Raw genomic sequence first — 25,896 nt, 5'->3', positions numbered from 1 at the left:
TTTCTGAAGTTAATAAGAAATTTAAATATAGCAAGGAATTGCGTGTAGTTTAAAGGAATACTCTTCCTTTGTCAATTTTTGCTCTTGCTATATGTACCTAAAACGCTTTTTAGAATTTTAAATCACAAAATTTTGTAAGTCTGGTCAGAGGCAGTTGTTTAAACGTTTACTATAAACTCAATAATCAATTCTTTCTATTCTTCTAAAAAACTCAACTGGGAACAGTACATTCCTGAGAGTTCCTTTTTGCTTTTCTAATCTGCGTTAGTGTAATGTGTATTGTCTAAAGAATACAATAATTTATGAGTCTCTACCATATGCTCTTTAATTTAAAACTGGACCAACAAAGACTATGGGAAAACCTTGCAATACCTCAAGCCCTGCTCTATCAATTTAGTGATTAAAAAGAGAATATCCATCTAGTAATTGGATATATCTTTATCAGTTTTATGTATTTTTATTAATTTGGAACTACATGCAAATGGCAGATGTATTTAATAACAACCACTTCATTATTTTGAAACAGTAATGCTATTCTTTCTCTTAAAGTAATATAAAAATGTCCTTTTAATGACTCCCCATGCGAGTTAATCTATCTTAAGAAGTTGTATCATTGCTCTGTTGATATTATTTACCATTTTATTGCTAATTATAAAATATGAAAACAACTTTTAAGTAACTAAATAGGTATATGTGATTAAGTAATTATTTGGATACAAATTTCGTAGCTTATTCATTTTGATCTGATTAGGAGCAGTGCTTTTTGAAGTTGTGTATTTTTAGGCACTGAGGAATTAGTTGATTAGTGAATAATTTGTAGGCAGATTGCTAAATGAAATACACAGATCTCTAAAGTAAAAATAAGCTCAACTGAAGTACAAAAAAATAAATGTAGTAAGAAATGCATATTTGTTGTAGAGTTTCTTTTAGTAGTAACTGAGTTTGGAAAGAAAAAAGAAATTCGAATATATATTATTTTTAAATGAGCAACAGAAAATCAAATGTTCTCATTAACTTTTTGACTAATTTTATCTTTTGTTAAAAAAATGTCCTACTGTATTTTGTTCATTTTCCTGGCTTAAGAAGTACCATGTATCTTTAATGATTCATCTCTTATAATTCCTTGGAGTCACTATCCTGCATATCATTGATTATTATATTGTACTATGTCAACAATTAGGCTAACACAGATAATCCCCTGGATATAAAGTATAAAAACCTGCTTAGATTTTCTTATTTGCCGTTTTTTCCCACTATTATGAAAGCAGGATTATAGAAAACTGTTTCATTATTTTTTTGTGACACAATGCTTTTTGAAAATGTAAATCATACAAATGCAAAGCAGGATATGAAGGCTGGGCATGGCCCTTGTTCAGCGTCAGATTTATAAATGCATATGTCTTTATAAATGTGTATGTCTTCCCTCTCTTCATGTTTTGGATCCATTGCATCTTGAGATACTACCTTCTCCCTTTCTGTGAGTTATTTTTGCTTGTCGGTACTTGTCCTTTAATATATGTCCAGATGGAAATATCCTGGATCTTTTACAAGTATTTTGCTCTGTGTTTGTACACTGCTTCTGTACCCCTCTTTTAGTAGAAACACATGTCTTGCTTTGTGGAATCATTATTTGTATTCTTTACTTGCTCTTTTTAATTGAAGATCTTTAAAGGTATGGATATATATGTGCCTCACTTCAGGTCCCTTGAGTTTCTGACAGTGTCTTGCTTCATAGTATTATATTGTACTATATATACCTAAGTGTATATATGTACTACATATACACACTTCATAGTATTGTACTATGAAGTGCAACAAAAATAGTCTTATGTTTTTCATGTTTCTTCATAGTATAAAGAGTGGTTATTTTTTCATTTAAAATTTTAACCTTTATTGTGTGACAGATGGAGAAATTCAGGATCAATGAAGTGAATTGACTTGCAGAGGTCATTCAGATAGTGTAAGGACTTGAAACCACTTTTATTCCAAAGTTAGTTTTCTTCCTTACTTTACTGATACTTTTTCTATGATGAAGGCAAATGAAGCCAGAGGAGTTGTTAAAAATAGTATCTTTGAATCAGAAAACTATCATTTGTAAATCATACCTATTTTGACTTAATTGAGTATCTGTAGGTAATTGTTTTAACCAGACTTTTTTGACTTATGTTTTATTATTATTATTATACTTTAAGTTGTGGGGTACATGTACAGAATGTGCAGGTTTGTTACATAGGTATACATGTGCCATGGTGGTTTGCTGCACCCATCAACCCATCATCTACATTAGGTATTTCTCCTAATGCTCTCCCTCCCCTAGGCCCCCACCACACAATAGGCCCCAGTCTGTCGTGTTCCCCTCCCCTGTGTCCATGTGTTCTCATTGTTCAACTCCCACTTATGACTGAGAAGATGCGGTGTTTAGTTTTTGGTTCTTGTGTTAGTTTGCTGAGAATGATGGTTTCCAGCTTCATCCATGTCCCTGCAAAGGACATGAACTCATCATTTTTTATGGCTGCATAGCATTCCATGGTATATATGTGCCACATTTTCTTTATCCAGTCTGTCATTGATGGGCAGTTGGGTTGGTTCCAAGTCTTTGCTGTTGTGAAAAGTGCCACAATAAACATACGTGTGCATGTGTCTTTATAGTAGAACGATTTATAATCCCTTGGGTATATACCCAGTAATGGGATTGCTGGGTCAAATGGTATTTCTGGTTCTAGATACTTGAGGAATCACCACACTGTCTTCCACAATGGTTGAACTAAGTTAAATTACACTCCCACCAACAGTGTAAAAGTGTTCCTGTTTCTCCACATCCTCTCCAGCACCTGTTGTTTCCTGACTTTTGAATGATTGCCTTTCTAACTGGCGTGGGGTGGTATCTCATTGTGGGTTTGATTTGCATTTTTCTAATAACCAGTGATGATGAGCTTTTTTTCATATGTTTGTTGGCTGCATAAATGTCTTCTTTTGAGAAGTGTGTGTTCATATTCTTTGCCCACTTTTTGATGGGGTTGTTTTTTTCTTATAAATTTGTTTGAGTTCTTTGTAGATTCTGGATAGTAGCCCTCTATCAGATGGATAGATTGCAAAAATTTTCTCCCATTTTGTAGGTTGCCTGTTCACTCTGATGATAGTTTCTTTTTCTGTGCAGAAGCTCTTTAGTTTAATTAGATCCCATTTGTCAATTTTGGCTTTTGTTGCCATTGCTTTTGGTGTTTTAGTCATGAAGTCTTTGCCCATGCCTATGTCCTGAATGGTATTGCCTAGGTTTTCTTCTAGGGTTTTTATAGTTTGAGGTCTTACATTTAAATCTTTAATCCATCTTGAATTAATTTTTGTATAAAATATAAGGAAGGAGTCCAATTTCAGTTTTCTGCATATCACTAACCAGTTTTCCCAACACCATTTATTAGACAGGGTATCCTTTCCCCATTGCTTGCTTTTGTCAGGTTTGTTAAAGAACAGATGGTTGTACATGTGTGGTGTTATTTCTGAGGCCTCTGTTCTGCTCCATTGGTCTATATATCTGTTTTGGTACCAGTACCATGCTGTTTTGGTTACTGTAGCCTTGTAGTATAGTTTGAAGTCAGGTAGCCTGATGCCTCCAGCTTTGTTCTTTTTCTTTAGGATTGTTTTGGCTACTCAGGCTTTTTTGTTCCATATGAACTTTAAAGTAGTTGTTTTCCAATTCTGTGAAGAAAGTCAGTGATGACTTGATGGGAATAGCATTGAATCTATAAATTACTTTGGGCATTTGGGTTGGTTCCAAGTCTTTGCTAATGTGAATAGTGCCACAATAAACATGCATGTGCATGTGTTTTTATAGAAGCATGATTTATAATCCTTTGGGTATATACCCAGTAATGGGATGACTGAGTCAAATGGTATTTCTAGTTCTAGATCCTTGAGGAATCCCCACACTGTCTTCCACAATGGTTGAACTAGTTTACAGTCCCACCAACAGTGTAAAAGTATTCCTATTTCTCCACATCCTCTCCAGTACCTGTTGTTTCCTGACTTTTTAATGATTGCCATTCTAACTGGTGTGAGATAGTATCTCATTGTGGTTTTGATTTGCATTTCTCTGATGGCCAGTGATGATGAGCATTTTTTCATGTGTCTGTTGGCTGTATGAATGTCTTCTTTTGAGAAATGTCTGTTCATATCCTTTGCCCACTTTTTGATGGGGTTGTTTGTTTTTTTCCTGTAAGTTTGTTTGAGTTCTTTGTAGATTCTGGATATTAGCCCTTTGTCAGATGAGTAGATTGCAAAAATTTTCTTCCGTTCTGTAGGTTGCCTGTTCACTCTGATGGTAGTTTCTTTTGCTGTGCAGAAGCTCTTTAGTTTAATTAGATCCCATTTATCAATTTTGGCTTTTGTTGCCATTGCTTTTGGTGTTTTAGACATGAAGTCCTTGCCCATGCCTGTGTCCTGAATGGTATTGCCTAGGTTTTCTTCTAGGGTTTTTATGGTTTTAGGTCTAGCATTTAAGTCTTTAATCCATCTTGAATTAATTTTTGTATAAGGTGTAAGGAAGGGATCCAGTTTCAGCTTTCTACATATGGCTAGCCAGTTTTCCCAGCACCGTTTATTAAATAGGAAATTCTTTCCCCATTTCTTGTTTTTGTCAGGTTTGTCAAAGATCAGATGGTTGTAGATGTGTGGTATTATTTCTGAAGCCTCTGTTCTGTTCCATTGGTCTATATATCTGTTTTGGTACCAGTACCATGCTGTTTTGGTTACTGTAGCCTGTAGTATGATAGACTAGGTTAAGAAATTATGGCACATATACACCATGGAATACTGTGCAGTCATGAAAAAGGATGAGTTCGCATCCTTTGTAGGGACATGAATGAAGCTGGAAGCCGTCATTCTCAGCAAAGTATCTGAAGGACAAAAAACCAAACACCGCATGTTCTCACTCATAGGGGGGAATTGAACAATGAGAACACCTGGACACAGGGAGGAGAACATCACACCAGGGCCTGTTGTGGGGAGTCAGGAGGGGGGAGTGTTAGCATTAGGAGATATACCTAATGTAAATTGACGAGTTAATGGGTGCAGCACACCAACATGGCACATGTATACATATGTAATAAACCTGCACGTTATGCACATGTACCCTAGAACTTAAAGTATAATAATAATAAAAAAATTACTTTGGGCAGTATGACCATTTTTATGATATTGATTCTTCCTATCCATGAGCATGGTATGTTTTTCCATTTATTTTTGTCCTCTCTTATTTCCTTGAGCAGTGGTTTGTAGTTCTACTTGATGAGGTCCTTCACATCCCTTGTAAATTGTATTCCTAGGTATTTTATTGTCTTTGAAGCAATTGTGAATGGAAGTTGATTCATGATTTGGCTCTCTGTTTTTCTGTTATTGGTGTATAGGAATGCTTGTGATTTTTGCACATTGATTTTGTATCCTGAGACTTTGCTGAAGTTGCTTATCAGCTTAAGGAGATTTTGGGCTGAGATGATGGGGTTTTCTAAATATACAGTATCACCACTGATCCCACAGAACTACAAACTGCCATCAGAGAATATTATAAACACCTCTACACAAATAAACTAGAAAATCTAGAAGTAATGAATAAATTCCTGGACATGTACACCCTCCCAGGACTAAACCAGGAAGATGTTGAATCCCTGAATAGATTAACAACAAGTTCTGAAATTATGGCAGTAATTAATATCCTACCAACCAAAGAATAGTCCAGGACCACACCAATTCACAGCCAAATTCTACCAGAGGTTTGAGGAGGTGCTGGTGCCATTCCTTCTGAAACTATTCCAAACAGTAGACAAAGAGGAAATTCTCCCTAACTCATTTTATGAGGCCAGCATCATCCTGATACCAAAACCTGGCAAAGACACACACGAAAAAGAAAATTTCAGGCCAATATGCCTGACGAATATCGATGTGAAAATCCTCAATATAATACTGGCAAACTAAATCCAGTAGTACATCAAGAAGCTTATCCACCACGATCAAGTTGGCTTCATCCCTGGGATGCAAGACTGGTTCAACATACGCAAATCAATAAACGTAATCCATCACATAAACCGAACTAATGACAAAACCTACATGATTATCTCAATAGATACAGAAAAATTCAACACCATTTCATGCTAAAAACTTGCAATAAACTAGGTATTGATGGAACGTATCTGAAAGTAATAAGAGCTATTTATGACGAACTCACAGCCCATATCATACTGAATGGGCAGAAACTGGAAGCATTCCCTTTGAAAACTGGCACAAGACAAGGATGTCCTCTGTCACCACTCCCATTCAACATAGTGTTGAAAGTTCTGGCCAGGGCAATCAGGCAAGAGAAAGAAATAAAGGGTATTCAAATAGGAAAAGAGGAAGACTTAATGTTCTTATGAGAACCTTTGAAGATTGTTTTAGAATTCTAGTTACAAGGAGGAATAATTTATCTCAGATAAAATAATGTGCACCTCAGTGTGGCATCTTAATGTCCTTTGGCATAATCTTAAGTATAGTTCAAGAACAAAATTGCCTAGGAGAGCTGTGGTAGATTTTAATGCATATTATGTAAGTGATTTTCCTTCCTTACAAGCCTAAAAAGCTATTTAAATGTCTTAAAGTGTAATTAGTTCTACATTACATATGGAATGGTGGTTTACCATAAAACAAAATTCATTTGTTTGACTTTCTTTATAAGCCTATTTCATTACTATTGATAATAACATATTTTTCCAATGAATATAAAGACTCAACTGATTGTTTTTGAAAATATAATAATATATTTTTGAGACATATAAATGGTAATTTGTCATTTTCTGACAGAGTTACATGTCCATTTATTCTTTAACACAGCAGTCTCATTTGTAGAGCTCTAAGCGAGGAATACACAGGGAAAAAATTTGAAAATACATATCCACAAATATGTTTTTATAGTATTCTTTATAGTATCTAAAGACTAGAAACACTGCAAATGTCCATGAATGGGGCTTAGTTGAATAAATTGTGGTTTATCTACAATGGAATACTATGCAGTTGGAGGAAACATCTTTAGTAGGAGAAAGGGATGCAGGAAAGGAGGGGAACCTTTAGGGGAAAAGTAACTTAAGACACATATCAACCAATCAAAATTTGAAATTGTCTAGTTCATGTACTGTTCTATCTTCCTTTATATATGTTTTTTAAAATTCCATAATGTTAAAGAAAAAACTACATTATGTCTGTTTGGACACATACTATTTCCTGTGTCCTATTAGAAATCTAGGTTGTCAGTTGATTTGCAGAACTTGATAAAAATACGAAAGTGGCCAGGTGTGCTGGCTCATGCAGGTAATCCCACCACTTTGGGAGGCTGAGATAGGTGGATCACTTGAGGTCAGGAGTTTGAGACCACCATCCTGGCCAACATGGTGAAACCCTGTCTCTACCAAACGTACAAAAATTAGCTAGGGTCTTGGCACACACCTGTAATCCCACCTACTCAAGAGGCTGATGCATGAGAATCATTTGAACCCCGGAGGCAGAGGTTGCAGTGAACTGAGATTGCACCACTGCACTCCAGCCTGGATGATGGAGTGAGACTGTCTAAAAATATAAATATATACAGAAGTCACTTGCTCAGAGGTTAAAATTTATGACTCATAGCTCAGCATTCTTCCAGGGATACAGTGTTTTGGAATTCTGCTATTTCAATGTAAGTCTGAAGTACTTGCAAATATAGTAAAGCCAATATAATTTCTACCAAGTGAACAGGGTCATATGTTTAAAAAGTATATCTCCCCTTTACGTGTAAACTTTGTGAAACAGGGATAAATGTCTTTTGTTCACATAAAAAATGATAATATTACCTTGTACATATGAAGTGGTCAAGAAATATTTGTTAAATAATAACATCTATACCTTTGTTATAACATTTACATAGCACTTTTTCTAAGTACTTTCAGTTACAGTCTCTCAGTTTTCCTCCTCGAAATTTCCCATGTGATGGAAAAACATAGGTATTATATCCATTTAATGGAAGAAAAATTCAGTGTACAGAAAACAATGCTTGAATGTACATACATGCCAAAAAATTACAACTGCATTAGAAACTGTGTATAATAATGAACTGTTGAAGATTCTAGGGTGACTTTCTTTTAACCAATGTAGATGGTGGACAGAAGCTGAGATCCCACATCTTTATCAACTTCCCATTCACTCCTGAAACTAACAATTGAATGGGAGGAACTGTTTTCTCTAGCTGTGGGGATCGTTGTATTTATTTTCATTCTTGAGTTGTTTCTCTTTCTTTATCCATCCAGAGACTCTAGATTTTCATTAATACAGCATGGCCTTAAATTGATTGGCATTAATAGCTGTAGCAAAGAACAGAGAGAGAATCTTGGCAGCAGGGCACCCGGCAATTAGAGAATTACTGCTCCTAATCAAAGTACTACAGACTGCTTCAGTCTGCCTAATCAAGAGGGAGCAGGAGATACTTCTTCCTCAGTCCACTAGAGCCATATTACAGGGATTTGTCGGGGTGGGGGCAATGGAGATTTAGTAATGTACTCTGCATGCCAGCCTACCCTCCATGTTGAAATTTGGGAGGTGCATCCTATTAATGCCAAGTGAACAGTAAAGGTAGGACCAAGGAGAATTTAATATATACTGCCTGTTGACAAATACTGGGTATTCATAGATACATTCTAATTTAATATTGAGTTAAAACTTATGGGCTCTTTGGAAAGATTTTGGAACATAACAGGAGGGAAACATTATAGTTGTAAAGGAAAATCTTATACCTGAGAACAGAATTAATAGCCTTATTTAAAGGTTAATAATTGATATGAGTAATAATGTCTGGAAAACAAAAATTCAATAATACCCTCTGGTATAGGCTGATTGTGTCTCCTCAAAACTCACCTGTTGAAGTCCTAACCCCACTACTTCAGAATGTGACTGCATTTGAATAGGGCCTTTAAAGAAATAATTAAGTTAAAATGAGGTCATTAAGTTGGACCCTAATCCAATATAACTGGTGTCTTTATCAAAGTGGAAATTGGGACACAGACATGTACTAAAGGAATCCCATGTGAAGACACAGGGAAAGACAACCATCTATCTATATGCCTCAGAGAGGCTTCAGAAGAAACCAGCCCTGCCAATAGCTTGATCCTGGATTTCTCCAGAATAGAGAGAAAATTTTTTTGTTGTTGTTTAAGCCCCCCTGCCTGTGATTCTAGCAAAGTAGTATGTGTTAGTTTGTTCAAATCAGTTAAAAGCATGCCCGAAAGTTGAATCAAGGGTATGAAAAATAACTTTTAGAATCTTTTCAAGAATATATTTTTAGAAGAACAAAATGATAGAACACAAAAGGAAAATTTCTATATTTGTATCCTCTATACCTATGACAAATTGAGATAAGCCATTAAATCTTTTCCCTTTTCCTCCCCACATCTCCAAAAAAAAACCCATAAAGCTAAAGAAGAAGAGATATTCAATAAGGGGAATCTTTCATCGAAGGTAAAGTAATTTGTAAATCATAAATGAAAGTGAAAATATTGGAAAGTAATTGTGTTCGTTTCTTACAACTATAGTAACAAAGTACCATGAACTTGGTGGTTAAAAACAACAGAAATTTATTTTCTCACACTTCTGGAGGCCAAAAGGCCATAATCAAAGTGTTAACAAGACTGTTCACTCCATAGTTGCTGAGGAAAGAACTGTTACTTACCTCTCTCCAGGTTTCTAGTAGCCTTTAGAATCTTAACTTGCAGATACATACTGCTTCTTCACATGGTATTCTCCATTTGTGTCTTTTCATTGTCTTCCTTTCGTGCGTCTGTCTTTGTGACTGTATTTCCCCTTCTTATAAAGACACCAGTCGTATTGGATTCGGGCTCACTGTAATGACCTCGTTTTAACCTGATTACGTTTGTAAAGACCTTATTTTCCAATAAAGTCATATTCTGAGGTTCTGGGGGTTAGGGCTTTGACATATCTTTTGAGTGGGGCTCAACTTTACTCATTGATGTATCAAAATGTTTCCAGTATTTATAATCTCTGTGTCATCGCTATTGTTTTTTCTTAAACTTTTCTGTTTTCCACAGTGGGCACGCATTGCTTTTATAATCTGAACAAATGTTATTCAAAAAATAAACAGGAAAAAAATTCCTTTTGTAAAAGTCTCATTTTTGAAATATTTTCTGCATTAGCTCCCGGTTTTTATGTTATGTAATTCTGTTAGGTTTAAATTGTTTTCTGATTCGGGAAGAGTCTATTTGCATTAATGTAACATTTAGCAATCTGTCATCTGCATAATTATACATCTGTGGTTGTAGGTAGGATAGATAAAAAAAACTCCCATCTCTGAATTAAAATAGTCTCTTAGCATTTGTTATCTGTAGAGAGCAGATTGGTGTTTTGGGTAAGAGGAGCACGATATGAATAAAGAAGGCATTGAGTAATAGGTATATGAGGAGTGTGACCACTATCAGTTACCCTTAAGGCCTGAATTCCAAGGCCGTGAAAGTTTTTTTCACAACTGAAGCAAATAGGAGAAGCATCTCCTATTTGTTAAGCATCTATGAAGACTGTCTTTGTATTTTGATTAAGTGCTAAGCTTTTCATTGGTGTTGTATGAGTTATTGGTTAATGTTTTTTAAAAGTCAAATGTGGTTTTATAGGTTTTTAAATGAACTTACTACTTTTTTTTTTTTTTTTTAAAGATTTGCCTGCAATGGATAACCCAGTGTTTTTGGAATTATTTAGATTGGATAGAAATCTGCCATTATATTGCTACTTGTGTTTTCCTTGGTCCTGATTATCAAGTGTATATCTGTATAGCTATATTCAAACATTTACAGCAAGACATTCTACAGCACACTCAGACTCAAGATCTGCAAGTTTTCCTAAAAGTAAGTATGTTTATATAGAGAGGAAAATATTGAGTTAATAGCTAACTTTGGTTGCTTAATTTTAGATACTTTTTCTAGGCACTCATTTAATCCTAAAAACCAATGCTGAGAGGTAGATATTATTATCCCCATTTTAGAGATGAGTAAACTGAGGCACAGAGTTAAGTTGCCCCAAACCATATAGCTAAAGTGGAACTTGAATATGAAATAAGCTCTCTGGATCCAACACTTTGTTTGTAACCCACATGCTATGCCAAAAAAGAAATATTTTAAAAATATTCCTATGGGCTATTTGGTCAATAAAAGTTTAATTTATTGGTTTGATACTTTTAAAATATATTTAATATATTAATAATTTCCTATGCTTTCATATTTTTATAATATTTTTCTAAACTTCCATTTTTATAAAAGATTTTCATGAAAGATTATTTTATCATAGCACTCATTTTAAAAAGTTATCACCAAATGTGGTGCTACTTTTAAAAAAGATATAGTTACTTTCTCAATTACAATAATGTGATTTTGGAAGTTGGGGACTTTAGAAAGTGCATGAGATATAAATACATCCCAGTGTTCATTTCTTGGTGGAAATACAGCTATTTGTTTAAAGTTAAGAATCTTTGAACTTAAAATGTTTCCTTATCCCTACTACCTTTGCCATCCCACAGGAGCGCATATACACGTATACACTAAAAACAACATTCATCATTTGCTAGGCTTTCTCTAGGTCAGCAAATAGTTTCTATGTAAATTAATTTCATTATTTACCATTAAATACTTGCCACGGTTATTTTCCATTTAATGATATTTTTCTTTAAATAAATGTCATTGATCCTTCAATTCAGAATTCAAAAGTTTTTAAGCTTTCAATATATATCACCAGAAGTATAATCTTAGAGACGGTCTTAATGAAAAAGTATGCTGAGAAAAATGATTGCACATGTAGAAGAAAAACTAAGATAGAAAAATAAAAGAATGCTCTCTAAGAGGTGATTTGGAATACAGGAAGTGTTAAGCAAATTGAAATTATGTTGAATACAAAATGTAGGTTCATTTTCAGTAAGGGACATTTTCATCATCTATAGTGGTCAATTATAGGAATTTCAGAGTCTGAAATTTTCCTGTACTCATATCTGTCTGTATCCCCCTAACCTGTAATTCTCTAACATCTTATCCCACTTTAGTTTTTCTTACAGTTTTTATCACCATCTGAAATTATTTTATATGTGTTTTTGTCTGTCTTCCCTGGTAAAATGTGGAAGTTCTATAAGGACCGTGACTTGCTCTATTTCATTTACTGATGTATTTTCAACAATATATCAAACAATAATACCTGGTAGATAATAGGTATTCAATACATATTTGTTGATAGTGTAAGTAAATAATGTAAATAAATAAATGGGAAAGAAGAATAAACTTTGTTTTATTCACATCGAATAACAAACATTACTAAATTCATTAAGTGCTTACCGCTTATTTTTCTTCCAATCAAAAGCATAATCTTTAAATTTGATAAATGTTGATTTACAGTTTCATCTCTCTTTTGACTATTTGAGGGAAAAATTATAATAGAGTTTGCAAATGGTAACTTCTTTAAATGTGTCCCAAACCATTCTCCATTGTGTTTTCAGCATAATGCTATCAGTTTAAAACTAAAGGATTTTAAATGGGGAGAGGAGATTATGACCTAAGCCTCTGTTAAATTACTAAAATTTGAATAGTGTTGGTAAAATCCAAACTAAGAACATGTAGGCAAGGAATTAATTTTAGCATGTGTCCTAGAACTAACCTTACTTTTTACCCTTGTTGTTTTCATTTATCTGAGAGATTAGAAAAAATGCTTTTTTGATTGATAGCATGACTTTACTTTTGTTGTTTTATTTTCAGTGGATAGGTGTCAAAATTCACTGTTCTCTTTTAATGGACACTCATTTTTCTTGTGAGATAAACTCTGGTATAGTGTATTTAAATATATATTTACATATCCCTTTAACTACTCCATTTGGCCCTGAAATAGTCTTTTGTCTACAAAGTATATAAATATATGTACAGCATTTTTCACTTATTCATATAATAACCAATAATGAAGTATTGATTAATGAACTGATTTTATTTTGCCTACCCTAAAAACATCCCCTGTCAAAAATACACACATTATTTAAGAATTCCTCATTCAACTGAAGCTATAGAGATTGAACCTTGGAAATTATGTTTTACACTTTCTTATTCAAAATCTCAGATTTGTGCAAAGGGAGAAAAGACTTATCAATAATTCTTTATGTAGGCCAGGCACAATGGCTCACACCTGTAATCCCAGCATCTTGGGAGGTCAAGGTGAGTGGATAGCTTGAACCCAGGGGTTTGAGACCAGTCTGCGCAACATGGCAAAACCCCGTCTCTACCCAGAAAAAAGTACAAAAATTATCTAGGTGTGGTGGCACACACGTGTAGTCCCAGCTACTGAGGAGGCTGAGGTGGGAGGATCAATTGAGCCCAGGAGGTCAAGGCTGCAGTTAGCCATGATCATACCACTGCACTCCAGCTTGAGCTACAGAACAGGACCCTGTCACACACACACAAAAAAAAAAAAAAAAAAAATTCCCCATGTAACTGCATACCACAGCCATAATAATAATCTTGTATAGATTATTTAATCACATTATCCCCTTGCTCTACATATTTAATAATGATTGCTTCCAGGAAGAATGAAGATAAAGTAGAACAAGATACTTTTACTTTTTATTGTATATATTTATGTGGGCTTTATTTTATATTTGAGGAATCAGCTCATACTTCTTTTATCATAACACTATTTTTAAGAAGAAATTGAATAAGTATATAACAATAAATAGATCAAACATCTGACTGTTATAAATGGGTTCAATTAATCGGACCTAATTGAATTCATTTTCAAAATATTAAAAACCACAAATATGTTATGCTTTCAGTTATTATCAGTTATCTTGAGAAACTGAAGATATGCAATTTTTTTCCTGATTTAAATTTCATGTATTGAGATAAAATGACATGATAAAAGCATTGTTTTAGAAATAAAAATCTGTGTGCAATATTCAGTGTCAAGAAAATATCAGTCCATTTGTAGTCACTTTGGTTTAGGCTCAAGATTTTAAAACAGGTAATTGAGAGTATAGACTCATTGCCTACATTTCTTACAGCTCACTGAAGAGCTCTTCATGATTCCAAATCAATATATGAAAAAGATAAGTTAGAATTTCTTGGATCAGAAGGTGGTGTGAACAGTAATGGGCAGAACAGGTTTATGGGGGAAAGAAAAACTTACTTTTCCTCTTCAGATTAAACCACTGAAATACTAGATTAGATGAGCGCCATGGGTATGAGTTGATATCAACAAAACATTGTCTGATTGTTTCACAGTATCCTTGTAGACACAACTAGAATGTGGACTGAATATTAGAGCAGTTAAGTGCATCATTTTTATGCTGTGGTGATTAATGGATTAGTACCGAGCTAGAAGGCAGCCTCTGAAGATATGCTGAAGAAAGAGCTCAGTCCTTGGGCCCAGAATTCTGAACATTTTTATCTGTGACAGATGATGGTTCAGAAAGTCCATAGATATTGTAATTCCAAGGAGAAAAACATTCAACAAAGTAAATATTCTGTAATATCCCAGCAAGCTAGAAAGTCTTAAGTTCATTCTTCATTCTTTCAACTTCTCTGTAGCTTGCACACACACACACACACACACACACACACACACAAGCAGGTTTAGTGACAGTTTAGTTTAATAGTAGTTCATATGTGGATGTCCTAGTGTTTTAGTGAGCTGTGTTGTATTCCTCTCTAACATGCTAATAGGCTGTCAGCAATCTTGGCTTTAGTTTGTGAATTCAACCTGGGGACAAACTTCACGGAAATACCAGCCTAGAAAAAGTTGCCTTTCTGTGAAAATCAGGCCGTGAAGGCTCAAACTACTTAATTAAAATGCTTCAACTAAATCCTGCATATTATGACAAAATCAATTTATAATTATGAAAAAATCAGATTAATTTCAACCCAATCAGTAAATTGGCAAGAGGGATTTTTTGTTGGTGCTATTGCAGCTGCTATTACCAGAGAATGTTGACAGGGTGAGAAACAAAGATCAGACTGAGAAAATCTGATTGAATACTAAGCTTTTCTAAGATAAAAGTATACATAATATTAAAAACATCTGAGCAAATATTTTAAAGGTATTTAGTACAGTGTCAACTGTGTTTTGCAGATATGTTTTCTGCATTGTCCTTATATTAGTTGATTCTGTCTGGTTTCACATCCTAACTTTGTCACTCACTGTGTGAGCTCGGGTATGTTGCTTAGACTTTTATGCTTACTTCTTCATCACGTAGGGTTGTGGAAGAATTAAATGAGATGGTATTTGTAAAATACTTTTAGACCATTATCTGGAACATAGTAAGTACTTAAAAAAACTTAGCTGTTATTAAGTTTCTACATCTCTCTACTAGATTATTTTTATTTCTTTGTTAAAGAAGAAGATATGTAGAGAATACAAGCAAAGGAAACAGGATTTTCTGAGTGCATAGCTACACTTTGGTGTACTTTTGCTCCCATTTCTCCAGCTCCCGGGACTTCTTAAGATGTCATATAATAGTAATACCTGTCAATGACATTACCTTCACACTTTGGTCAGAAATATCCTCTTATACTGTTTCTGATCAGGACCTATTCTCTCATTAACCTGGTCAAGACTAAGTCAGGTCTCTGGTACAATCACATATTTCCAAGTACCCTTCAGCTGAGTTTAAATCTTCAAGAACTACATACTCTGTCCTGAATCTGTAAGAACTTCACATTCTATCCAGAATTACAAACACTATATAAACTCCCTGATCCTAAGGATCATTTAGGGTACTTATGAAAGTTAATGTATTTAGACTCGTTTCCAGACCTGTTAATTCAGAATTTATTTGGCTGAGGCATGAGTTGTCAGATTGTAGTAGAAAATCTCAAGTAGCTTGAAAACCTTTAGATTACATAAAACTGTGCCCTTTGGAGCTTGTTAGTAAATCAGAATCCAGAATGCCATTATATTTTAAAAATCATCATTTTGCAAGGGCATTAATAATTAAATATTTGGGAAAGAATATATCAGAGAATATCTAAACTTGGTCCTGAATTCATAAACCAGGGTATACCGTTTTAGCACACTTGATCTTTTTATGCTTTTTATCTGTTTACTACTACAAAAGACCTTATCTTCAATTCAGATTGTAAGCTCACATGGCTTGCAGTAGTTCTAAAAAAAATTCTGCTAAAAATTAGTATCTTCAGTATTTTTTCAAACATCAAGTAATGCAAATAACTTTTGAAAGTATTGGTATAGCTTTCTTTCCAAAATAGGCACATTTTTGAAGTTGCAAGAAAAGCCAGTAACATCCTAATATTTTAGATAAATGGTTCCCTTATATATTCATGGCAAGGGGTTGAGGAGCAGAGACTGGAGTCAGTAATCCGTGATAGGTCCACCCATGCCTAACATCATATGTCTGTAGTGTGATCAAGAAAATGTAGCCAAGCCATTTCAAAGACCATCAGTAATAAAAATGTGTTCTCATTATTTATAACCACTATGAGTATCTTGAATGCTTATTGTATGCCATACACTGTTCGAAGGGCTTTACAGGTATTGCTCATTCACTCATGGACTTATTCAACTATTTATTGTTCAACAGCTGTGAGCCAAGTACAGTTTTTGTCACAGGGCAGGATGTTTCTGCCCACGTTGAACTTAAATTCTCCTGGAAGTCTAATAAATGAACAAATACATAATATCTTAAGTACTATAGACCTTATTGTATTGATAATAAGGAAATCAAACATGGTGGAGGAGTCTAAGGTACCAGTCAGATAAAGATGCCAGGCAAGACCACCCTTGATGGGGTAAACAGACACCTAAATGAAGCAAAGAAAAAGTCATGAAAAGACTTCCTAGGCAAAAGCCTGCTTAAATAGGAATAAAGGCAAGTGCAAGATCTCAGAGGTCTGAATGAGCTGGCTCACTTACAGAGTGTCAAGAAGACCGCTGTGGCCAGAGCAAGGTGAAGAAATAAGAAAGGTAAGACATGAGACAAGGACCAAATCATATAAGGTAAGAAGTTCAGATTTCAGAAAATTTAATCCAGAGAGCAATCATATGATATTATTGTCCACATTTAACAAATGAAAAAATGAGGCTTAGAGTCAATAAACTTACCCAAGTTCATACATCTAGTAACTAACATAGGAGAATTCAAACCCTTTCATTTGGTCTGAATCCAAATTCAGTGTTCCTTTACTAGTCTGTTTTAATAAATATCCTAGATTCAGTGGTCCAAAATCAAATGCTCTCAATAATTAAAAGAAAACAGACAAATGCATATTTGAAATTTGAAACTGTACTTCTATACACAAAGGAGAGAGGGATACTACATATATACTATATTATATAATATTGAATATATCCAACTTTGTGGTTTAGAATGGGAATTTTTAATACTTTTGGATGTTTCAACATTTGAAACTCAGAATTAATGAAGGCAGCAAATTATTAAAAACAAAGCAGTTGAATAGCATTAGATACAACAAATGAACTGCAATAAGCTCAGAATGAAATTCCTAACTAAAACTTAAATCACTCTAGTAGTAATTATTTAAAAAATTTCTGGAGCAAATACTACACTGTTAATATAAAGCAGAATAGTGTTATTACCTTATGTAATTAATGTGTCTGCTACTTAAAAAATCGGGGCATGCATATTTTTGTGTAGAATTTGATATACTTTGGTCTATAAATGAAATGATAATGAAGGAGTATTCTAAGGAAATAGTCTGTTATAACTTGAATGATAAGCTGGCAATCTAAATGGTCCTATTACAAGTAAAAGTTATCCACTAAAAGGGCCATTAGAGAACATTTAGGATAAGATGAAAAAATGTTCTACTTTGAAGACAAAATGTAAAATGTAGATATTTTGGAATTTTATTCAGAGCTAAAATTGCCTACAAATTTTCATTAATGAACTATATCATTTGAAAACACTCCTTTTTAAATGTGAATTAAAATTTTTCTCTTATGAAATAAGACGTTAATAGCCTTATGTGTCATTTTTATGGGTATTTCTTTGGTGTAGTTATCAGGGCATCTACAATTAATGTGTAAAATGGAAACCATGATTTCAAAAAATGCATTCTGAGGAAAAAATATATTTAAATTGAGTTATAACTATGGCTGTCCCTAGGTGGTTTTTATTAAAGTGAAGCAATAATTAAAAGATATTGAATAGATACTGCTTATTTTTTGCCCAGAAATGAATTGTTAGAGATTTGTTCAAGTGCTGTCATCTCCTATTATAATTCATATTTAATGCGCAATAAGTATTCCTTTGAAAATAATGAATATGTCCTGAAACAGTTCTTCTGCCATTGGATCTTTAGTCTCTGGTTAGAATAACACATTACTGTAATTCCTCCCCATCTTAGGTATAGTTTTAGTGAAGAGGTAGTTAAAGCCACATCACACATAATTTGAATGAAATGAATGGATAAATTCATAATTGTTCCACGACTATAACAATAACTGTTTAAAATGAGTTCTTGAACAGTAGGGTTGTTCTTACTCTGATCCTATTTTTCCCCAAAGAAAAAAGTGAAATATTTTTGATAGGACAGGAATTTACAAAGACCCAGTATTTCTGCTATTCATAAGATAAAAATATTCCCTTTGACTCAGTTACTTATACATAAAATCAGAGACATGATATACATATCAGTTGTCAACATTTTAGAGCAGGGCTCTTCTCCATGTCTTCAGTGCTAATCAAGAACCTTACATATAATAAAAGAATGAATGAGTGAAGAACTGAAAGAAGGATTGAAATAATTTCACAATTATCTTAAGATTAGAGCTCAAATACTTATGTTGGAAGTTATTTGTTCTACCCTTAATGGTATTAAGTATATAACAACACCATTTCATTTCTTCAGCTATAATGTCAGCCTTGTAGATCAGTCGTTAGTTTTTTAGAATGTCCCGACTAACCTTTCCCTCAAACTATGTAGATTTTTGGTGATGATGGCAAAATAAGGATAAAGTTACATCAAGTTATATGCAAGCTGTGAATGATTACTGCCCGTAAGTGACAAGTGGTATCTGAAGCCTTTAAAAACATCCGTTCTCATTGAGATTGTGTAATGTTTTCCTAACTATTTCTGTATTGAGGTTTCTTCTCTGTAAACTGCCTCTAACACGGTATCTGGTATATGATATGCATTGTCTTTTATTCTTTGGGGTTGCTTTTTTTTTTCTTGTTATAGTAATTCTTGCCTTTAAACTATAAACTCCTGAAAGGCATGAATTTTCCAAAGTTTTTGTAACCTCCAAAACCTCGAATGTTGTAAATATTAATTACACTGAATCAAAGATGACTTTTCTTCTGCATATTTTGTTTTGCCTTGAGTGTAGGTACTGCGTAAATAGTATTTGGAGGTACTAAAAGGAATGGTCATAAAATTCCCTAAAAAACTCTAAAATGTTAAACCGGTGTTCTTACTGTTTATTCTTGAGTGCCTCGTTTGAAACACTAACCATTAAATTCCAAATTAGTGTAGATGTGTATAGTACCAACATTAGTAATTGCAGATTCTTGGAGGTTTTATGGACAGTAGCTTATACAACAGATGTCTTGCACTATTTATGATATCCTTTGGTAGATAAGCTTCAGGGTCTTTAATAATTACAAGTCTGACCAATCATTGTATAACATACTATTTTTAAAATTAGGAAGATTTCCTTATCTGCCCTTTTTTTTTTTTTTGGTAGCTGTAAATCATTTTTGGTTTTGAAAATAGAAAACCTTATTTGAGGGGGACATATAGTTTCTTCCTGTCATATATATACACAGCTCACTAAATAAAAAGCAATTACACATTTACTGGCAACATAAACAGCCCACCCCCATCTATAGCTGAAAATAAATGGTATATCAATTATTTAAAATTCACTAACTTGGAATTGTGAGTCTTACCCAAGTAAATTTTCCCTTTATAATTTTTGGCAGGAAGAAGCACTGCATGGGTTTCGAGTGAGTGATTATTTTGAATACATGGAAATGTTGGAACAAAACCACCGAACAGTGCTGCTGAGAGACATGCAGAACATTAGACTGCAGAGCACATAGATCATGAGACACACAGTTTAAATTTATGTTTTGTTTATTTTTAAAGGCAACAGGGTCGCTTGATTGTTTTCTATGTCTGTAACAACATATACTTTGTGAATATACATATTGTAAATACTGAGAGTTTTTGAATATAATGATATATTTAAGTAGGTATAAGCTCAACTTGTGAATTCATTTTTGTAAGTTTGTTGTTTTGTAAGGTTATTATAGAATCAGATCTAGCTTACTTACAGTTCTTATTCATATTTAAGAGTAAGTCCTGGCCGTGTGCGGTGGCTCATGCCTGTAATCCCATCACTTTGGGAGTATGAGGTGGGCAGATCACGAGGTCGAGAGATTGAGACCATCCTGGCCAACATGGTGAAACCTCATCTCTGCTAAAAATACAAAAATTAGCTGGGTGTGGTGGTGTGCCTGTAGTCCCAGCTGCTCGGGAGGCTGAGGCAGGAAAATCGCTTGAACCCGGGAGGCAGAGGTTGCAGTGAGCCAAGATCGTGCCACTGTACTCCAGCCTGGTGACAGAGTGAGACTCCGTCTCAAAAAAAAAAAAGAAAAAAAAAAGGCCAACCTACATCTCCTTCTTTATTCAGATGATTAAAATATTTTTTCCAGTGAGTTTGGAAAGGAGAAGTAGTAGTGTAAATAATATTTTGACTAGCTGCAGAAAGCCCGTAAGACAAGAAAAAGACAGTATTTCCTGCATTCTTTATGTCTGTACATATAAAGGAAAACAGACAAAACCACAACTGCTTCTTTTACATGTGAAAGAACAATGATATTATTTATCATGGCAAGTGGTAGAAAGACTGTTGTCCTTGGACATAATTGTTTTTTAGGAGTTGCTTTTAATACTTATATCAGTTTATAATTTTTTGTTTGAAATGAAGTCTTTGCATGGTTCATTGAAGAGATAGATTGATTATTTCATACTGATAGGCATTCTACTCTTATTTGTTATGCATTTTCCTTAGTGATAGATTTTACTTGTACTGAACTTGAAAATATAAAGGAGAATACATTTCTAAATTATTTTAAATGGCCAACACTGTGATTTGTTTTATTTAAATAGAAGTCTCTGTACCAGTAAGATTAATACAGTATGTGAATGTCTATTTTTTATATCATAACTCACATGAATATATGAAAGATAATACATGAATATATTACATTATTCATTTTTAGTCATGTTTATTGCAAGAAGTTTTTCTAATTGTAGATGTTGTTTTTTATTCTTTCCTTGTATCTAAACATAAATCAACCATTAAAATCATTCTAACTCTAACCCTGCTTTTTTTTTTCCTTTTCAACTAAAAGTGGATCATTCACAAACTAAGTTTTTCATTCAGCATGATCAAATAACTGGTACTATAGAGTTTTCAATTTAGTAATATTTAGGCTATTGCAATATCAGCCTTCCAAAATCAAGTTTTATGCTGTAAATGCCAACAATAGCTTCTCAGTAATAGTGTTTCTAAAGGGCATTGTAAAGTTGAGAAAAGTAATTTGAGCAAGTTAATTTGACATATTGCACACTTTCACTTTGGCCGATGTGAGTTAAAAGAGAGTCATAGATGACTCAGAATACCAAGCTTTGTCTACTTTCAAACTTAATTTTGAAAAGCTGTTCCATGGAAGCTGTAATACATGTTTATGGTTCCATTTCTTCCCATTCTTTTCCTGAGCTATTGTTAATGGGTCCTGAGAATCGTGCAGCTTTCTTTCTTTCTATAATTGCGTACACAGTAGTTGAAAATACAAATGGAGAAGAATGAACTGTAATTTAATTTCATAATGTCCATTGGTGATTTTCATTGGAACCTGAGGTAAGATCTAGATTCTAACAATTGCATTTTGGGAGAAAAAAAAAAAAAATAACTTCAGCTAGAGCTAGAAGGCTTTCATCTTCATTTGACATATAAGTGTCTTATGAACAATGACCTAGCAGTTTGTTTGGTGAAAGAAAATTTAAAATATAATAGATTGTGTGGCTATCATTATGAGTTATTTTTATGCTTATTTTTAGAGTACCCTTTAGAACAGTCATACCCTGTCATGCCCCTTGGTTTTATTTTTAGTTATTTAAAATGTAAGCCCTTAGACTTTATCTCTAATTTGTGGAGGGGTAACTCATACATTTTATAGGATTCAATTACAATAAAATATACATTATGGTATAATGTAAAAAGGTTTATGAAAAAATATATAAAAATATTTGAATATCTGCTTTTAAAATTTCATATTTGTAATTCTATCTCCTCATAATACTCTCCTAAAGTATCTCTGGAGGTAAAGTAAGCCTCAGAAATTCATCTGAACTTTCAAACAAGGTTCTACATAAATTTGCGATTAGTAAATCATGACGTGCTCTCGTTTGAATTTCCAATTTTCAGATGTTAAATTTTGTTGTTTATTCATTAAGCAGATACGTTTTAAGGGTTACACATATAATGAAATATTTTAAATGTTCAAGATAGCACAATAAATGATATACAGCATCTCAAAGAGTTCACAGTCAGCATGGGGAGATGAATTTTAAAACCATGGAAAAGTAGTGATAAAGATGACAAAAGAGAATTGACTTCCGGATGTGATGACCTTGATAAGAGTAGTTCTGATTAAGTAAGTGCGGGCAGAAGTTTGATTGGATTGGGTTTAAATGATGCTGAGAGGAGAGATTTTAGAAACTGCTCCTCCTAGGAATATTGCTGTAATGGGTGAAATAGGAATGGCAGCTAATGCAGACTAGGACCAAAAGATGCTTTTTGTTTGTTTGTTTTTGTGCATGTGTTTTGTTTTTGAAATGCAAAATGGAAACATGTTTTTATTTGGATGGAAATGATGCAGTAGAGAAGGAAAAATTGATGGTAGAGAAGAAGAGCTGGAGTAAATGTCATGAAGAGATGTAAGGGGAATGGGATTTAGTGAATAAGTAGTGGAATTAGCCTTTGCTAGGAGTATGGACACTGCATTTAAAGTAACAGAAGAAGAAACAGAATAAACGGGCACAGACATAGGGTAGGCATTTGTGGAATTCTTTTTTTTCTCAGTGATGTAGGAAACAAGGTCATCTACTAAAAATTAGAATAGTAAAAACTTTGGTAGTTTTCAGGAGATAAGAGTATGTGAAATAATTGTCAAAGAGTGAATGGAATAGGAAAATAAGTGTTACTGTGATTTACTGGTCATGAGATGAGTTAGCAAAGTTTTATGTTTTTCTCCAGCTACCTTACACTGTGCATGGGTTGGCAAGGAGTAAGTGGTGAACTGGATTTAACTAGGGTTTTGCTTTAGCCAAGAGAATACACTAAGCAAGGAAGGGCACAAGGGAGCTGATGTTACATGCAAGTTAATTTTTATAATATTGTGACTGTGGTATTTAAGCTGTATCAAAAGGGAAATGGAGACGAGGGTGAATATGTATGAAACAGTGAAAAGTTGATAGGATCAACAGATTGTAGGTTCTTATGTAATGAAAGATTATTTGATTTGGAATCCTCCAGAGAGGAAGGTGAAATGATTAGACCTAACAATTGTTAAGTAAAATGCTTAAAATTGAGATTTTAGAAGGGGTTGATCGTGAGAATGAACAACTAGAGGAAAGAAGAGAGATGAGATTATGTGAATAAAGGAAGTCAAGGAGCTGAGGTTTTGGTTTTGGAAGAATTATCTTTTTGGATACTGGAGTTACCAAAATTGTGACAAGGAATTATTTTGAATAACTTGAAAATGAGCCAAAAGCTAACATCTTCAAGGATTGGTCTAGAAAGAAAAAAATGACAAGAGAACATCTGAGATGCAAAAATAAATGGAAACCAAAGGCAATGGTACATAATCATTATTTTAAAGTAGTATCTAATTTGTTAATAAAACATATCTAATTTCTTTGAGGCCTTTGATTAGTCTGGCATTTCTTACACATAAAATATACGTCACAAAAGAAAAAATTGTTACATTTTATGTACTTCTTTAAAATAAAAAAGCCCTCAAAATATACTCTCAAGTAAATGAAAAAAGCTGTAAGAGAATAGATTTGCAGAACATATCTAGTAAAGAATCTTGTGTTCAGAATATATGAAATTTCTAACCACTCAACAGTAAGAGAATGAACAAACAGCAAAATAGAAAATATCTGGACACTTCACCAAAGAAAATATACACAATTGACAAGCACACAAAAAGACACTTATCACCATTAGTTTTAGAGAAATGCAAATTAAATCCACAAGGAGATAACCACTACACACTCACTAAGATGTCTAAAACTAAAATACATAAAAAACAAAAACCTAATTTAAATGCCTAGCAAGAGGTGGAGCAATTGGAACACATGGTCTCTTATAGGAACAGGAAATACAATAGCCATTTTGGAAGCTGAGTTTTTCGTTTTTGTTTTTTTTTGGGGGGGAGCGGGGGATTTGTTATTGTTGTTTTTTGAGTTAAACACTTAACTTAGTATATGACTCAGAGAGGACTCAGTAATAACCCCTCTAGGTATTTACCCAGAAGAAAATACGTCTCCATACAGAGATTTAAATGTGATTAATAATTACAGCTTTATTCATAATAGCCCAAACTGGAAACCAACCTAAGTTTCTCTTAACTGACGAATGGATAAACAAATTGTGGTTGAGCCGCAAAATGGACAACAATTTAGCAATAAATATAGCCAGCTAGCTACTGATGCACACAAAATCGTGGATAAATCTGAAAAGCATTATGGTGAGTGAAATAAGCTAGGCGCAAAAGAGTACATGCTATATGATGTCTTGTATATGAAATTCTAGAAAAGGCAAATCTAGAAATTCTAGAAAAGACAGAAAGAATATTTGTGGTTTCTAGGGGCCAACAGGTGAGGAAAGAGGATTGACTTCATAGAAGAAAGGACTGGTATATTGTAATTGTAGTGATAGCTACATGACTGGATACATTTTTAAAAACATTTTGACATGTATGCTTAAAATGGGTGAATTTTATTATATGTAAATTCCACCTCAGTAAAGCTAACTTTACCAAAAAAAGGATAAATATTACAAATAAAAACTGACAGTTTATCCTAATGAGTTTAACATTAGCAATTATGTTGGCTGTAGGTTTCCCAGGGATGCCATAACCAGGTAGAGGAAGATCCCTTATATTCCTATCTTGGTGTGAGTTTTTTGTTTTGTTTTGTTTTGTTTTGTTTTTTAAAGAATACATTTTGTATTCAGAAGTGATTTGTCAAATACTTCATATGAAAATGATCATGTTTTTTTCCTTTTTTCTGTCAATATATTGACGTATTGATTTTTTTGTTTTATTTTTTATTTTTTATGTATTTTATTTTATTTTTTTATTTTTATTTTTATTTTTATCATACTTTAGGTTCTAGGGTACATGTGCATAACGTTTATATCATGTATAACTCCCCAATGCAATCCCTCCCTCCTCCCCCCTCCCCCTGATAGGCCCCAGTGTGTGATGTTCCCCTTCCCGAGTCCAAGTGATCTCATTGTTCAGTTCCCACCTATGAGTGAGAACATGCGGTGTTTGGTTTTCTGTTCTCGTGATAGTTTGCTAAGAATGATGGTTTCCAGCTGCATCCATGTCCCTACAAAGGACACAAACTCATCCTTTTTTATGGCTGCATAGTATTCCATGGTGTATATGTGCCACATTTTCTTAATCCAGTCTGTCACAGATGGACATTTGGGTTGATTCCAAGTCTTTGCTATGAATGCTCAACCAACCTTGCTTTCCTAAAGTTTAACTTTACCTGGTCATGATTTTATCATTTTTACATATTATCAGATTTGATTTAT

General features: G+C 33.7%; 1 protein-coding gene across 2 annotated transcripts in view; it reads left to right on the top strand.

The window, feature by feature from the left end:
• Positions 1–21,380, top strand: part of TBC1D32 (TBC1 domain family member 32) — a 252,702-nt gene extending 231,322 nt beyond the window's left edge. Inside the window, exons 32-33 of one of the 2 annotated variants that reach the window (XM_033234429.1) lie at positions 10,713–10,901; positions 19,976–21,380. In XM_033234429.1, coding sequence (XP_033090320.1) covers positions 10,713–10,901; positions 19,976–20,095 — 309 coding nt within the window. In that variant the 3' untranslated portion in view covers positions 20,096–21,380. The remainder of the gene's footprint in view (positions 1–10,712; positions 10,902–19,975) is intronic. The other variant, XM_033234430.1, reaches the window with a different exon arrangement.
• Positions 21,381–25,896: the final 4,516 nt, after the last annotated feature.

This window comes from Trachypithecus francoisi, unplaced genomic scaffold (assembly GCF_009764315.1).
Source record: "Trachypithecus francoisi isolate TF-2019V2 unplaced genomic scaffold, Tfra_2.0 Lachesis_group15, whole genome shotgun sequence".
Taxonomy (NCBI): Eukaryota; Metazoa; Chordata; class Mammalia; order Primates; family Cercopithecidae; genus Trachypithecus; species Trachypithecus francoisi.
Note: the sequence above shows the minus strand (reverse complement) of the source record. Positions and strands in the feature narration are given on the sequence as shown.